At 35.9% G+C, this 15,851-nt stretch overlaps 1 protein-coding gene across 2 annotated transcripts in view; it reads right to left on the bottom strand.

Moving 5' to 3' along the window:
• LOC126457998 (probable multidrug resistance-associated protein lethal(2)03659) overlaps positions 1-15,851 on the bottom strand; it is a 266,562-nt gene that overhangs the window by 27,729 nt on the left and 222,982 nt on the right. For both annotated transcript variants that reach the window (XM_050094769.1, XM_050094770.1), the window contains 7 exons: positions 8,206-8,477; positions 8,048-8,127; positions 6,140-6,290; positions 4,875-4,981; positions 4,662-4,785; positions 4,327-4,497; positions 632-759 (listed from right to left, as the gene is read on the bottom strand). In XM_050094769.1, coding sequence (XP_049950726.1) covers positions 632-759; positions 4,327-4,497; positions 4,662-4,785; positions 4,875-4,981; positions 6,140-6,290; positions 8,048-8,127; positions 8,206-8,477 — 1,033 coding nt within the window. The remainder of the gene's footprint in view (positions 1-631; positions 760-4,326; positions 4,498-4,661; positions 4,786-4,874; positions 4,982-6,139; positions 6,291-8,047; positions 8,128-8,205; positions 8,478-15,851) is intronic.

Raw genomic sequence — 15,851 nt, 5'->3', positions numbered from 1 at the left:
GTTTTATACATCGACCATGGCCTAATAGCCCAAAAGTTTTAAATGATGCGAACCTCACAGCTTTACTTCCCCCCCAATACCCCATACTCTACATCGCAGACTTCACAGAAGTTGTCTTGCATATTTTGTCAGGCTACCACTCCTGAAAGAAAGGATACTGTGGACACACACTCAACCACAGCCTAGTGGATTGTTTCCAGAATGAATTTTCACTCTGAATTTTGGAAGGTAGGAGATAAGAGGCTGGCAGAAATAAATTTGTGAGGATGGGTCTTCAGTTGTGCTTCGATACCTCAGTAAAGCACATTTCTACAAAAGGCGAAGTTCCCTGGTTCAAGTCCTGGTCACAGTACACAGTTTAAGTCCGCCAAGAAGTTTCAAATCAGTGCACAATCTGCTGATAATTTTGGATAATTATAACCTCCAACTATGATGAACAACAATCTGTTTAAAAAAAAGTTTAGTACTATTTCTCAGCAAAAAAATTTGGAATATTTGTTACACAACTGTCGCAAGGATTGTTTCCCCTTTTTAAATTTATGCACATGAAAAAAAGAGGGTATCTGCTGTTCGTTCAACACACAGTCCTGGAAAGAATGTCAGTTCCATCTGCTTATTTATTACTTTGTACCTTGTCTTTTGCTTGGACGACGAAGTTCAAATTCTTCAGCACTGGAGGCTCATCCTTAGCATACCTCAAATACATGTTCTTGAACACAATCTCTCCATTCTTTGGCCAGTTGGCAGGTGGCTTTTTACCTGAAAACAGATAAGAATCTATAATACTGATTTCTTCAAATAATTTCACAATGATTTTCTGGATAACCCAGCACCACATGAACACCATATGACAGTTATCAGAAATAATATGCACTGTTACCTCTAGCAGCATTACAGAATTTAATAGTAGGTAGTACATTGATAAATATTTGAGTAGGGAACACGTTCATCTGTTCACAGTAAATGTATCAGCTACATCCGTGAAATGTTACTGCTGTTTTTATTGCATGTGCACTAACATCTTGCTCACTTATTGTCATAATCCTCTTTCGTAGTCTCATATGTGATCTTCCTCTCCTCAAGCTACCCCTATCCCTCTCCCTTTTTCCAAATAAATCAATTGGCAAATGACTCCCTCAGACGGATTAAAAATGTAAAGAATGAAGAAAAAAAAAAAAAAAAAATAACCAATGAGGAAAATGTAGTGTAATGTGTCACTTTGATGAAGTGTTGTGTTGCGCAATGTATACTGGGCTGATGAATTGATGAATGATTGTCATCACAATAAGAGTCCTTGTTATTACTTTGTTATTCTAGAATAGCATACTGTTTAGAAGTTTATAATTGTTTGGATGGACACAAAGTATCTGCAAGTAAGTAGCAGCTTTTCTACACTTCATTATAGTTGCTGGTTTGGCAGTTTATCCCATGCTGCAGTGCCCTAGCTTGGAGATGTGATGTGCACCATGTGTCTTCTGTGACAATGAGAGAGAGACTTCGGATGAAAATAAGACGGACTATCTGTCAGATCAGAACTGATCTATCACAGATGGTTGTTATACAGCACACATGTAAAGTCAGCACTCATTTATGAATTCACAGTCTTATTAAGTGTTCTCACTGTATTTGAAGCAGCAACATAATCATGTATAATACAAGATGCTTTGTACTAATTAGTAGAAAGTTAAAAATGGATGAGTTTTAAGATTCCCAGTGCAGATACAACTGCAGGGAAGTAGTAGTCTGAGACAGAAAGAATGTCCACAGTTATTCTGAATATTAAATAAAGAAGTAGCAGATCAGAATGGAAAAGAATTTAAACACAGACTCACAGAAGGTAACACACTTCAAATACTTATTTTAATATAATTATATCTATCCAAAGTCTGCATCACTAATACTCCTGAATGTGGAAACTGCTCATACATTGAAATTCCAGCACAGGCTGAGATACGCAGGATGACCTCAATGTACAGTGCTCATCTGATGAAACAGTGATAAATGCACATAACATCTTTAACAGTAGGGCACATACATAGTTACAATGCTCTCTACATGGGACGAGTTTCGGATATTTCTGCCAATGCTCAGTTTGCCTCAGTTTTGCAGCTCATGACACAGCTATCGTTAAACATTGTAAGTAAAGAAACAATGTTCACAATGCTTATGTAACATGACATGAACATAAAATAAATGTACTCCGAAAAATGCACATTTTGAGGCATAATTTGTTGGCTTGGCATGGCACGAAAGGGGTGTCACTGATATTGGTATATAACCCCATAAACATCATCATCGTAGATGCTGTAGTTTCCACTTTATGTGTGAGAAGTACTGCTGTCACGGCACGTAACGGAGTCGGCCCGTGAGTTGTAAGTTGGTGGATCAGGCCCACACGTCACCAAAGGCTGCCCTTTCCTGCTTTCAGGCAAAGAAGAGTAAGAAAGAAATATTTCATTTTTAACAGGCTGATTTATTTTTGTCTTTAACCTTTACCAGTCATGAAGAGGTAGAGCACATAATCCTCGACACACATAATATGAGAAAGAAAAATTGGTAAGTGGTTGCCCATAGTTGTCACAAGGACTCTTAACAGTTTTTATAGTTCAGGTACATTCTTTATACATGCAGCTATGAAGCAATGCTCTTTTACACCACCTGAAATGCTGCATTAATTATTGGACAATTATCAGGGTTATCCTTACAAGATTTTAGGCATAGCTCCATGGGATTTCACAGGTTCCCTCGCAGAAATCAAGATGAAAACGAGGTAGCTTTTGAATAAAAACTTTGTTTTTGGCTTGGGATACGTTGATATTCTTAACCTCCAGACGAAACAAAGGGTTAATTTGACAACTTGTTTTGAAGGATGCAAAAGTAGTGTTTTCCATGAAAATTGATGTTGCAAAACTTTCTTTGTATCTTTTTTACACAGTTTCAAATGTGGTGCCTCTTTCATGGATTTTGTGAATGTGTGTGAATACTGTATCCAAAATTTATGGATAAAAATATTTGTTACCATCAAAAATTAAATGTTAACAGAATAAATAAACAAAATTATCAAACTGATAGCACTGATTAGTGGATTATTATTCTCTTCAACACTATGGTTGGCATGCAACATGATGGTCTATCAGTAGCCTTCCTTGTAATGTCACAAATATTCCCATCTAGTGGTATGGTTCTCCTTCCTTTACAGCATTCAGAGATTGGTCTCAGGGTCTTCATCTCTTTCTTTTTCGTTCAACTTCTCTTCAATAATATTGGGACACAACTGAAGTAGCACAGAACTTTAGAGATGAATGTATGTCTCCTTTTATTTATTGTTTGTGCAAAGCTTTTCCCTCTATTCTTTCCAAAAGTTCTTGGTCATTGTTGGTCAGTGATATTCTCAGTGCTTGCCATCAGCACTATATTTCCGAAGTTTACAATTTAGTTATTTCCTTTTCCTCATGGACCATGCCTGTGAGCAGTAGCTTACTGCACTACTCAGAGACTTTTCTAAATCACTTCTTTACAAACACAGATGCCAAGTTTTAGTCAAGTTAAAGGGATGTTCCTTGGTGTTGAAAACATACTCCAATGGTTTTCACTTGCAGCACATGTCACATGTACATAAACGCATCAGATGTGACAGATGCTGCAACTGAACACAATTATGTAATTCACAGTAATGAATGTTTTTCATGTAGTTCGAAACTGATGAAAAAAAGAACCAAACACATTATAATAGTTTTTGGTTGTTCCATGATGATATGCTTTATTTTGAAACTGTAGAGCTCTGTTTACAGAAAATATTGTACAAATACTGCAATAAGTAGTACCTCACTATCAGCTCAAATATGTCAAAGTACTAAAGACTGCAACATGCTTTCAAATCTGATTTGAATTTCATCTTTAAGTTATTCTTTAGTTTCACATGTCACAAATGAAAGATGTCTGTTATAAGGCAGCCCTGCATTATCATAAACCACAGTGCTCTAAATCACACCACACATGTTATTATTACAAATGAACTGTATGCTTTAACTTCCTGATCAGTCCATGATAAAGTAGAAAAAAGGCGATCAGGTTGTTGTTGTTTTGTAAAAATGGATAGCGAGGTGCAGTCTTGTCTATAGTAATCCACAAAAATTCAGATTCACTAGTTTTTATACAATTTTTGAAATACATTTCATGTCCACCTTTTCCTTGCATACTTTGAAAATTTACATTAAATTTGTAATAGTACTTCTTTAAACAAAATCACAACTTTTTCAGTGATCACTCACCAGCAACAATGGACCAAGTATGTTACAGTGAGATTCTACTGAATATAACACGCACCTTGTTCCGACTCCAGTGAAGGTTCCTTTTCCAGAGTAGTGTACTCCAAAACACGTTCCACTGAAGTCATTTGGTTTTCTAGTTCAGCTGACTGCCTCATGCCCCACTGAAACATTCCAGTCAGCCCAATTGATTGTGTGATGGCAAGGCCAACATTTCCTCCAAACCGTTCTGTTAACGAAATGACAAAGAAAACAGAGTCAAAGATCTGAAGTTCTGTTCATCAACTCTTATGAAGTGAAAACTGGCCAAGATGGCAGAGCTCATGCAGGATCAAGAGTTATTTTCCAAATTATAGAAAGCAAATAAAAATACTAGAAACAATGCTTTGTCACCTCCTCCAATTACCAGGAAACTAAGTGTGACCAGTGCTATGTATACCAAACACACTACATCCAGCCAAAACCCAAATGCTCGACTTGAAGCAATGAAAATGAACCATGCTGAGGAATGTAAATCCTGAAAGGAAAACATTCAAATAAGAAAATATGTTTCATAATGTTTTCATTTACAGTAAATCACACTAATTTTGAGAAGTTTATTTTCACCTGATGATTGTCAAATTCCTTCTCCAGCACTTCTTGAGCTCCATAGGCTCTTATTGTTGTCAGACCCTGAAGTGAGGCATTCAAGTGAGCAAAAACTGGACTTCTAGCTGGAAAAGGGCAAAGATACACATAAATTTCCTTTTTTAGCACTAGAATGAGTCATGAGTTAAACACTGACAAAGAAATTATTGTTTCTGGATGGTTAAGCAGACATTATTCAGCTCAAAAACCTTGCCCTTCAGTGTTAGAGGACTTACTTGTAATATGGGATTCATAACAGCATAGAATTATTTATTCAAACAATGCAGGAATTGTTGTGAAACTTTAAACAACACTGTGTGTTTACATGCTTAGCTGGTATCTTTCCTTTTCCTCACTTTTTTTCCCTGCCATATACCATCCTATGTAGGATGTCACATGGTTAGTTCAAGTCTTTGGCAGCATCATTTCATGAACTGAATGTGAATTTTGCAGTTATACTTAAGGTAGTGTAGTGAAAGGATGTCACTGATGTGAGCTCATGTTGCGCAATTTGGCATACAGGAGATGCACAGCATGAGAATAGTAAGTATTACATAGTGATTTGTTTTCCAGTGGAGATTTACTTTTACCCTGATGAGATCTGTTGAAAGTGTGAAGTATCTTGAGTAATTTTGGAAAGGTGAGTCTTATTAAATTTATTTAAAATGTCATTGACACACTTTCATACAGTGGTAACAAACTTTATTTTTTAGCACGATTTTGAAAACTTACAAAAGAACTTTGTGGCTGCAAAAAATGTATGGTACCAAATTTTGTTTTAGTTCATCTGAATGAACTGCTAAATTCATAACTCTAGTAATGAATCAATTTGTGTGAAAATTGACATTGTGATTTCCAAACAAAGTGTATATACCTTTCACATTTTTGAAAGTAGTAACTTCCAAAATTTCTCATTTCAAAACCTACAATAATGAAGTACTTTCCTTGGGATTTAACCATGATAATATTTGTTTATGGCACAAGTAACACTGTTAGAAGTAATTCTAATGAAGTTATTAATTTGTTATTATTTTGACAGTTACTTGTGCAATTCGTAATTTGACAAACCCTAGTAGCCATTTGTCAGCGGAGTTACAAACTGAGAATGACTACTCATACTAGAACCAACATTTTTTCTTCTGATACTAACATAGACAGAAATAAGAATAAGCCATTTATAGCCCCAAGTCCAGAAACATATCAATGGAGTATTTACTTTAAAAATGAGACATTTCATTACTCACTTATCCCTTCCAGTCTTTTGACACTCCGAGATGTGGACAGATAGAACAGGCGAAGTATATAGAATACAATCCCAATAACAGCAGTAGGTATCAGAAGTGAAACGTTAACAACTGCCACAACCACAATGATACCAAGAAGTGCTAGGCCAATCTGAAATAAAATTATAAAAATGAAACAGTGGTACACATTGCTTTTCCACAGCAATAAGAGGAACAGCAGCACTCTTAACAAAACAGCACAGACAAAAAAGGTTGAAACTGGTTACTTACTATAGAATGAAACAATGAAAAGAGGTATGGTAATAAGATTTGTCAGTCATTTTCTGATGCCCTGCTCTAACAATCATAGTCAACAATGTTTTTATCATAAATACATTTTTTGGTGAGCTATACAGAGGAATGGAGCATCTGATCCAATGAGAGTGAGAAAATTTCAGAAAGTTAATTTTTCTGGGATGAAGGCACTATTCATGCTACAAAAACCTTTTTCACGTATCACGTGTCAGTGCATTATCCATGCAATCTCTAATTCACAACTGCAATGAATCAGGAGCTCTTTATTTCTAACTGAAGCATGACACTAAATTTTTGCTTATCGATGGAGTCATGTATACATTAAATTCAGTGTCGGTTTCCACAATTTCCTCCTTTTGCTACCCCTTACTCCCAAGTGTGTTCTGACTTGCCTGTGCATCTGGTTTCTAAGTATATTTTGAGATACACAAGAGACAGGTTGCTCAGTATCTGATTTTATTAAATCAAATTGTGTGATGGTTGCTGTATCTCCAGCAAGCTATGTCTTGATTTGTTGTATTTGGTTTATTCCCCTGCTTTCAGGGATTTATCAGCAATGCAAGTAATCTGATACTTTGATCTGAAGCCACTCCAGCTCCATTTCTCAGAGCAGCCCAATTTGAAACTGTTCTTCATACCATATCTTTGTCCTTCAACTGAAAATTACACAATATCATCATGCTCAAGATATTCATCTTGATATTTCACATAACCCTGGATTTAATATACAGTTCTAAATAAAAATCTATCAGACAAGCTTTTTCTTCCTAACATATTGCCATTACACTGGACAAAACTGTTGTCTACAAAGGCAGTAATAAATTTTCATATGGCCTTCCTAGTATTATAGGGACCAAAACGTAAGGTTTTTGTACATTAAATTCACTAATCAGTTACGTAATCATCCTCATTATCAACAAATTTTCAGTGCTAGATTTATAAAAATCAACTGGTTTTTGAACAAAATATAAAATGCAGTAAATGAAGCAGGCATAGGGGAATACGAACAACTAAAATATTATATTGATGTGAAGAGCAAAACGGCAAAGCAGGAACGGCTAGATGAGAATTGAACAGCTGTAGTAACAGAAAGATGAGACACCTCCTTTAGAAAAACTAATGAGACCTTTGCAGAAACGGGAAGTACTTGTATGGATCTTAATAGCTCTGATGGAAAGCCCATACAAAGCAAATAATGGAAGGCTGAAAAGTGGACTGTCATTTAAACGATCTATAGATGGGAAACAAACCTGAACACAACATTATTGGAGGAGAAGAGGAAGCAAACTAAAGTTAGTAGGAGGGTTGTAGTACTGCAAAAAGAATTTATCAGAGCTTTACATGACCAAATTCAAAACAAGTCTCCTATAATACACAATGGTTTAGAGGAAACCCAAGGGATTAATACAGTAAGCAGGTGAAAATGGATTTACATTGCAGGAGTTATGCAGAGATGAAGACACTTGCACAGGATAGACTAGCAATGAGAGCTGCATCAAACCAGACTTCAACCTAAGACCATAACAAAACCCAAGTTTGTTGTACCTTCTACTTTTTTAATGCAGACTGAGTACAGTTCTCTGAGCCATCATACAAAAACATAAAATACTGCACCTGTAGTGTATCAATCATTGCTTGTGGCAGCATTTCATCAATACAGCCCATGTCCTTTGAAAATCTGTTCAATATTCGACCTGCAATAAAAGAACATCTAGAAAATTTTGTGGAATCTCGTAATTTTATAATCATAAAGCAATGAAACAATGTCTTACCAGATGTATTTGTGTTGAAGAAGTACATTCTTGCTCTGGTAATGCATTCGAACATACGGTCATGCAAATTCATAGATGCCCGCATGCATACCATAAAGAAAAGAAATGAACGTGTCAAGGATACAATTATCACTGCAACAGATACAGCGGTAAAAACATAGATGCACATCTCCCTGCTCATAAGGGTACTGTCAGCAGGTATTTCCATGCTATCTTCACTGACAGAAGAATTAGTAATGTTGTTCTGCATACGAAGCTCCTCGACATTTGTCCTACAAAAACAGAAAAGTTACCAATAATATTAAAAAAAACTTCATATATCTAATTCTGCTGCTGCTGCTTACTTGTTAAAGCTTTTATATGATTAAATGCATTTCAGAACATTGATGGAAACTGATTTTGTGGTAATAAATGGCTATTTATGTCAAGTCTGATCCAGTAACTAATGAGAACCAACTACATGCATAAAAGGTAAGAAAGAAAAGGCAAAAGTTTTCTTATGTATAAAATAAGAGGAGGAGGAGGAAGTTAGTTTTTAACTAGGATATATACACAGACAAGGAAAAAAGAAATAGCTAAGCTTTCCTAGTTAAAAATACACTTTTTTCCAGGTGACAAGACACTTTTCACATGTTAAGTGACAGTATGCTTTCCCTCACAGCTGTAAAACTTATCAGTCCTCTGAATGGTAATGGTTTTATACAACGGCACAGATCTTCAAGTCACTTCAAGGAAAAAAGAAAAAACAATGTGTTTTGGAAAGATCTTTGATGCATAACAGCACGCATACTACATATTTTCTTATTATAAAAGTATAAATATGTATTCCACCAAATATAGAACATTAGTTTCTGAAGCACTGAAATCGATACTGTGATGCACTTTTGTCAGCCAATCATAGCTCATGTCACACGGTCTCGCCAGCCAACGTCAGCAGATATTCAGAGCACAGGACACGTGATGTATTCAGCCAATGGCAACATCACTGTTAAGTAGTTCAATACACAAACAGGAAAAGTTAATGGTTTAAATTAATATACATATAGTATGGCGACAAGCAAAGACAAGTTTTCACATGTAACATTGGTCGTTTTTGGGATACGTTACCCTTCAACATATATCAAACTCAAATGTGCCAGTAAAATTTTTAATAATGTCAAACATGGCTTCTCTTCTGGGCCCGAAATTTGTCGAGGTGGTTGGTTCTCAAAGTGTTAAGTTGTGAATGAGAATCAGATGCTCTGTGATTTTAGAAATTCATCATCATACATTCACAAATGTAACATAATTCCTCTTGCCTAAAAGGAAATTTTTCCAAGTAACCCTTCTCAAACCACCATTTGCAGTATTTTCCCGCGATCTGTTAGAAACAGGTTCATTTGTGCAGTTTGCAAAAAGCATACAAAACACGCTTTACTGCATATGTGGAGCTTCGATGACAAAGGGAGCCCTTGCTTCGCTCATATGTCTTTCCTCTCATTTCTGTTTGTAACTTCATGCACAAAGGTGCATCACGTGACCATGTGCAGCACCGCGGCATGTTGTTCAGAGAGGACATACGGAGTCACTGTACTTAGGTGAATTGTTTTATCATATGCTAAGCAGATAAGGAATGCAAAATAACAAAGCAGTCCTTGGCATAACAGTCATTTCAAAACTAGACACCACAATACACAGAACCCTTGTATTCTGCTTCATGCTCTCAAATACTGTTACCTAGCATTTCCAATCAGGATTTCATCCACACATCACTGCAAAAACCTGCTAAGAAGGCATACAAATTTCTTGGGGGCGGGGGGAAGGAGCAGTTGCCTGTATACACCAGAACGAAGGACAATAAGTTTCTCATGACTTTTCAAATGGTACAAAAAAATTAACGAGGTTGTATGTGAAGCCAAGAAACTGTATAACTAGCAGATTATTCTACCCCAGGAGCAAACACAAAGCCTTGTGGGGAACTACAATGGTAAAATTGCTTCCAATCTATGATTTATCAAAGAGCAGTATTCTGTAAATTTGAGATGTAAACAACACAAATTAAGAAACATCATCAAGCCTAGAGGAGGTACCAGGCAAGTGCTGAAATATGACTTGTGATTGAAATACACTGGGTTTAATGGAAGGCAGATTTGTAAAATTCTGCTAAAGCTGTCAATACATTTGAAACAAAACATTTTATTCAATACTATTGGCCACATATGCCAGTTTAATCGTCTTCAAGTGAACATTTACCATATTTACTCGAATCTAAGCCGCACTTTTTTCCCGGATTTTGTAATCCAAAAAACTGGCTGCGGCTTAGAATCGAGTGCAAAGTAAGCGGAAATTCTGAAAAATATTGGTAGGTGCCGCCACAACTAACTTCTGCGTCAAATATATGTAGTGCTACACAGGCACGCTTTGTAGGCATAAATCTCTGCATCAGTAAATAAATTTTTAAAAAATAAAAAAACGGTGGAAGACGAGCTTTTTTTCTCCGCCCCGAGTTTCGACCACTGCATTTTCATACATTATCAAACGAAACAAATACAAATTCCACATTGTTCATCTCCGAATGTAGCAGCATTTCAATGTACTACGAAAATCCAATTGGCAAGACTGTTTGGGATGTTTGTCAATATGGCCAACTCTACGTTCTGAATTTTTTCCTACCTGTGAGAAGAGATGGTTGCTAATAGGAACTTCCGTGAATTGTGAATCACATGCAGTATTCTCTTCACCATAAGAATAATACGAATATAAACATTTTGCCACATATTCTTTCGTGTTTGCTGCTATCTCATTTAAATCCTGTCTGCCTAATAAACTACGAAACTAGAGTGAGACAACAGCAAACGCGAAAGAATATACGTATCATGTCATGAAACTCATATTATTCTTATGCCTAATAGTGATACAGTCAGAAATGAAGCACGGCAATTGACTAGACTTTAAATCTAAGATGACTAATTTCTGTGCAGAATGTAATGTACTAAAGAGGCATTTGCAAAGATTTTCAAACGGACAAAAATTTTCGCTAAGCTCTCGTTCAAAACATCTTCTATCATATGCAATCTATTATTTGGTTCTTGTTGATCATTATCACAGAAGGCAGTCTCGTTTTTGTTGCAAGCAGCTGTAGCGTGCGCAAAAGCAAGCCATGCCGCGAGCGGCGACAGGCCGTAAACACTCATTATCAGAATGCGACAAACAATGCATGACACAGTACAGTAATGCATTTTCAGCTTGAAGTGACGTAAACACCTATAACAAAGAGAACGGCACTTATCAGATCAAAGAAAAATAAGCAATCAATTCAAACCAGACGAAGCACGTGAAAAAGGAAGGGTACCCGTATAAATACGGACGGAGCGCCTGATGCAAAGCAATGGATACCTGGTAAAGCTTAACTGCTAAGCTTACGACTCGAACCAAACTACTATAACTGTATCGTCATTCATTCGACCTAATTTGTGTCTCATATTACAATGTACCAACTTTGTTTCGATTTGGAGGTGCGGCCTAAAAGTTCTCTCTCCCCTTGAATTTCGAGTCTCAAATTTCAGGTGCGGCTTAGATTCGGGAAAACTTTTTTTCCTTGATTTCAAGTCTCATTTTTCAGGTGCGGCTTAGATTCAAGTGCGGCTTAGATTCGAGTAAATACGGTACATATATTCGTATGTATTAACAGCTCTTTTCTTATGCCATAAAAGAAACTGGACATCAGAATACTCCAAGAGAATCAGAATTTCGTAAACTATCCTAACATGCATAATTTGGCTTTAAGTGCACATTCGTATGTCCAGATTCACATTGAACTGGGCTCCTATCTTGTGTTAAGCTTTTCAGTAAGCTTTTCGAGACGTCAATTTTCTTAAAGCACCAATACTGTATTATCTCATGTTTGGTTCTTTATTGTGTCATTATGTCATACAGGCCAGAAGATGAAAACGTGCAATTTAAATTCAATGAATAGTTGAAACTAGCCAATAGTGCAGAATGAAACACTTCATTCCAAATAAATTGGTAGCCTCTGCAGAAAAATTAAAGGCCAAATTTCTTTAGCGAACCAACAAAAAAAACTTCATTGTTCTGGAAGGTGGTTAATGCTTCATTGCCAGTAATGTGGAAATAAAATCATAATACTGAAACTAACAACACATTTTAGTCTTCGCCCTTTTTCTGCTTTTTAGGTGCTGAAACAGGCAACTTCAAAAGACAGGTATCATCATTATTGGTCAACCATAAAAGATAAAGATCTGTTTTTCTTAACTTGTCTTTAGATCTCAAGAAGCCACAAGTGATTAAATCAGTCAGAGGCAAGCCTCGTCAGCTCACTTCAGGATTCACAGTAACAAGTTGCAGGACGTCACATGCAATCTGGTCAGCAAGTTCCCAGCCTACTCTGCAAGCTTATATTTTACAGCACCTCTAAGACTGCCTGTACAGATTGGAGGCAATAAAACCACAGCTTGGAATCCTGGAAGTCATGGCGCCTCCTCCCCTGATGCAGTTAAGTGCTTTTTTTTTTTTTTTGTACTTGTTACTGTAAGGCCACAGACAGTACAGAACTAAGATTAACGGCATGGAACATACCAAGGAATAAACAACATGTAGAAATCAGCAGCACATATAGAAAACACAGTGCATCTGGTAGCTGATGTGAAAGCTTGACATCTGCAATCATTTGATACTATTCACGTGTGACACTACCATGCCAGAAACACAAACATCACTTGTTGACACAAATCTTGATTGATGACTGCAATGTGCATAGTAGACACTACGTATTCAACCTGTGTTAGTTGTGAGTACAGTTACTGAAGCCTGCGATGCCTGAAAAAAGAAGTATCTGGAGTTGTTTACCAAGTAGTGAATTTCAGATAGTTGCTGCTGTTGATGATGATTATGATGAAGTATGTTTCCTTCCTCATGTACATTGTTTACATTTACTGTACTAATTCTAAGGAATGAATTATTACATGGAGGTAAAGTACGTATTGTTAGCAAAAAAATGTTATCAGCAAATAAATATACCCTGCATCAGTAGTCAGCACACCCAATTTTAACAGGTTTCTACAATATACTCTGAACTTCATATTACAGCCTCTTCAACTCTAAAACATTTGGCCTGGTTTGAGGACTAACCCCCCCCCCCCCCAAAAAAAAAAATGATCTAACATAATAGAGCAAAGCAGCATATCCTACTTATTCTTATTCTGTAGAACTCTCAATGCCAATATTATTTTCACTCTCATTTACTGATCTCTTTGGATTCATGGTGCATATACAATAGTTACACAAAATAACTAATTTATTATATGAGCTGTACCTTCTGATCATTATTTGTAGTACAGTTAACTAACTGTTGATGTAACAGTATATTTTGTTTATATGGAAACATTTTATTTAAATAAATATTAAAAATTTATAATACCTGTAACTCGTGAGCATGTCTAAATTCAACCTCTCTAAAAATTGTTTTGAGAGTGACAAAGTCTCTGTTTGCTTTGCCAAACAAATGTTTTACTTTGACCAAAAACTTATTTCAAAAGTTTTTCATATTTATACTTTTGTATTGTAAAATATTACTATCTTATGATTTAATTCTTTCCAAAATCTGGAGCTGTTATTTTGTAGCCCCGTTTCTCTTTTTTTTTCTGTTTGAAACATTTACACTTTTACTTAGCCTATGGGTTAGTTTGTTAAGTACTCAAATTATGAAATGTAATTTTCTGGATTATTCTTAGTGAACTATGGGAAACCGCCAAGCATATTGAAACTTCCCTCTAGTGAAATTATTTTTTGCCATTTTTTAAGCGTACAATTTTTGGTTTAACAATATTTATGTCACTGTATTTTGCACCTTTGTACCTTTTATGTCAATATCTAAAATGTAAAAGTGTCATATTTCAGCATTTTGTAATTTCCAATGGATAGGCGCCACACACAAAACCCTCAGTCAGTTCACACAAAGTTGTCAACACGTAAATAACTAGGAGTAAATATGTTTAGTTCTATTCAATACAGCGTGTTTAATTATGAAGGCATGTGTTAATGTTCACTAGGCTAATAAAAGCCTATCTATCTTATCTATTGAAGTAGTTCATGACAAACAAGATGATCCTCTGAAGTGTTTATGAACCATTATTATGAAGGAAGTGAAAGTTACTATCATATGGGTTGTGCGCAATTGCTTTACAAAGTTCCTCCTCATAATCAAGAAGGGAGAGCAAAAAAATCAGAGAGAGAGAGAGAGAGAGAGAGAGAGAGAGAGAGAGAGAGAGAGAGAGAGAGAGAGAGAGAGAGAGAGAGAGAGAGCGCAGGTCGGTAAGTTGCGACCATATGATGACATTAAAAATTATTCTATTATGCCAGTAATTTTATGAAAATTATTTTTGACATAATTTATCACTACAAACAACACTTCTGTTTGTCAGTAGAACCAGCAGGAGGCCACTGTAACTGTGGCCAAAATGCTTGTTTCCCCAGCACAGTTTTTTTACGTTATGACATGGTAAAATACCCAAAACGCTTATGTCAACAGACTCTGGCCACATAAGCCTGCTAAACTGTAAATTTATTTAGGAGCTTCAAAAGTTTTGCAGTATACTACTCCAAATTTATTACCAAACGTTATTGAATGAAGTCAATTTTGACAGACTCTAGATTGTGTAAGTACTCCTTTTATGCAAATTATGACAGGAAACCACCTGCAAGTTTTGAACTGCATATAGTGAATCCTTTGAAAGCACAGTGCAATTAATTTGCAACAAACCCATTTAATGATCCCCATGAAAATTTCATTAGTAGCCCTTTTTAAATCACTTTTGACATTTTGTTTATCATAATATCTGTACCATCTGGAAAATTCTGGTACTTTTCTAAAAATTATAAAAAGGCTCATTAAAAACAAAATATGTTATACAATCATTATTCTGTTTCAGCAAATTTACGGGCAGCCTTTTTCTCACAACAAGTCTCCAATAATATTCACTCAGCCCTGTGTTAAAATAAGTCTGCTAGACCTATATCAGGAAGTTGCTCCATTGTTCACATACCAAATGGTAGTGATGCTTCTTATCAATTTCTCTGCAAATTGTATCATCAGGAAATTAAAGACAACTTAAGACTTAATACAGAAGTTGCATATGAGGCTTGTCCAAAAGACTTTTCACCAATCTGGCGTCCTAGGCAATTTAAATAAATTGTCCTGAAGAACCAAGTACTATACATCCACAGTGCAAACTTGAGCAGAAGGCTCTATAACACAATAACTGCAACAAAACGTCTGCTATAATCAGTTATCTCAATTCTGTGGAAGTTCCATCAGGAATAAAACACGTAACTGCCTCTTAATAAAAGAAAATTATGATGTAGGAAAGAAGTGACAGGTTAAGAAGCAAATTTCTTGTTTTTCTCTTAAAATCTATAATTTGTTGTAATATGTTTCCCCCACAATTACTCCAAACACTACAGCACTAAAACAATTTATCACAGTAGACATCTTTGCTCAGTTTCATATTCACTCCTGTATCGAATTCCTTCTTATCTTTCTGCTTCGCCCAAGCTCATGGTGGGTGCATCAAGTAAATTTACATATGATCAATTTTCTTCTTGTGAATCCACAAATGAGAAAACCAACTGCTCACTTGTACTATTGTGCT

Source organism: Schistocerca serialis, chromosome 2, assembly GCF_023864345.2.
Source record: "Schistocerca serialis cubense isolate TAMUIC-IGC-003099 chromosome 2, iqSchSeri2.2, whole genome shotgun sequence".
NCBI lineage: Eukaryota > Metazoa > Arthropoda > Insecta > Orthoptera > Acrididae > Schistocerca > Schistocerca serialis.
The sequence above is the reverse complement of the archived record's forward strand: the minus strand, read 5'-3'. Positions and strand labels throughout refer to the sequence as shown.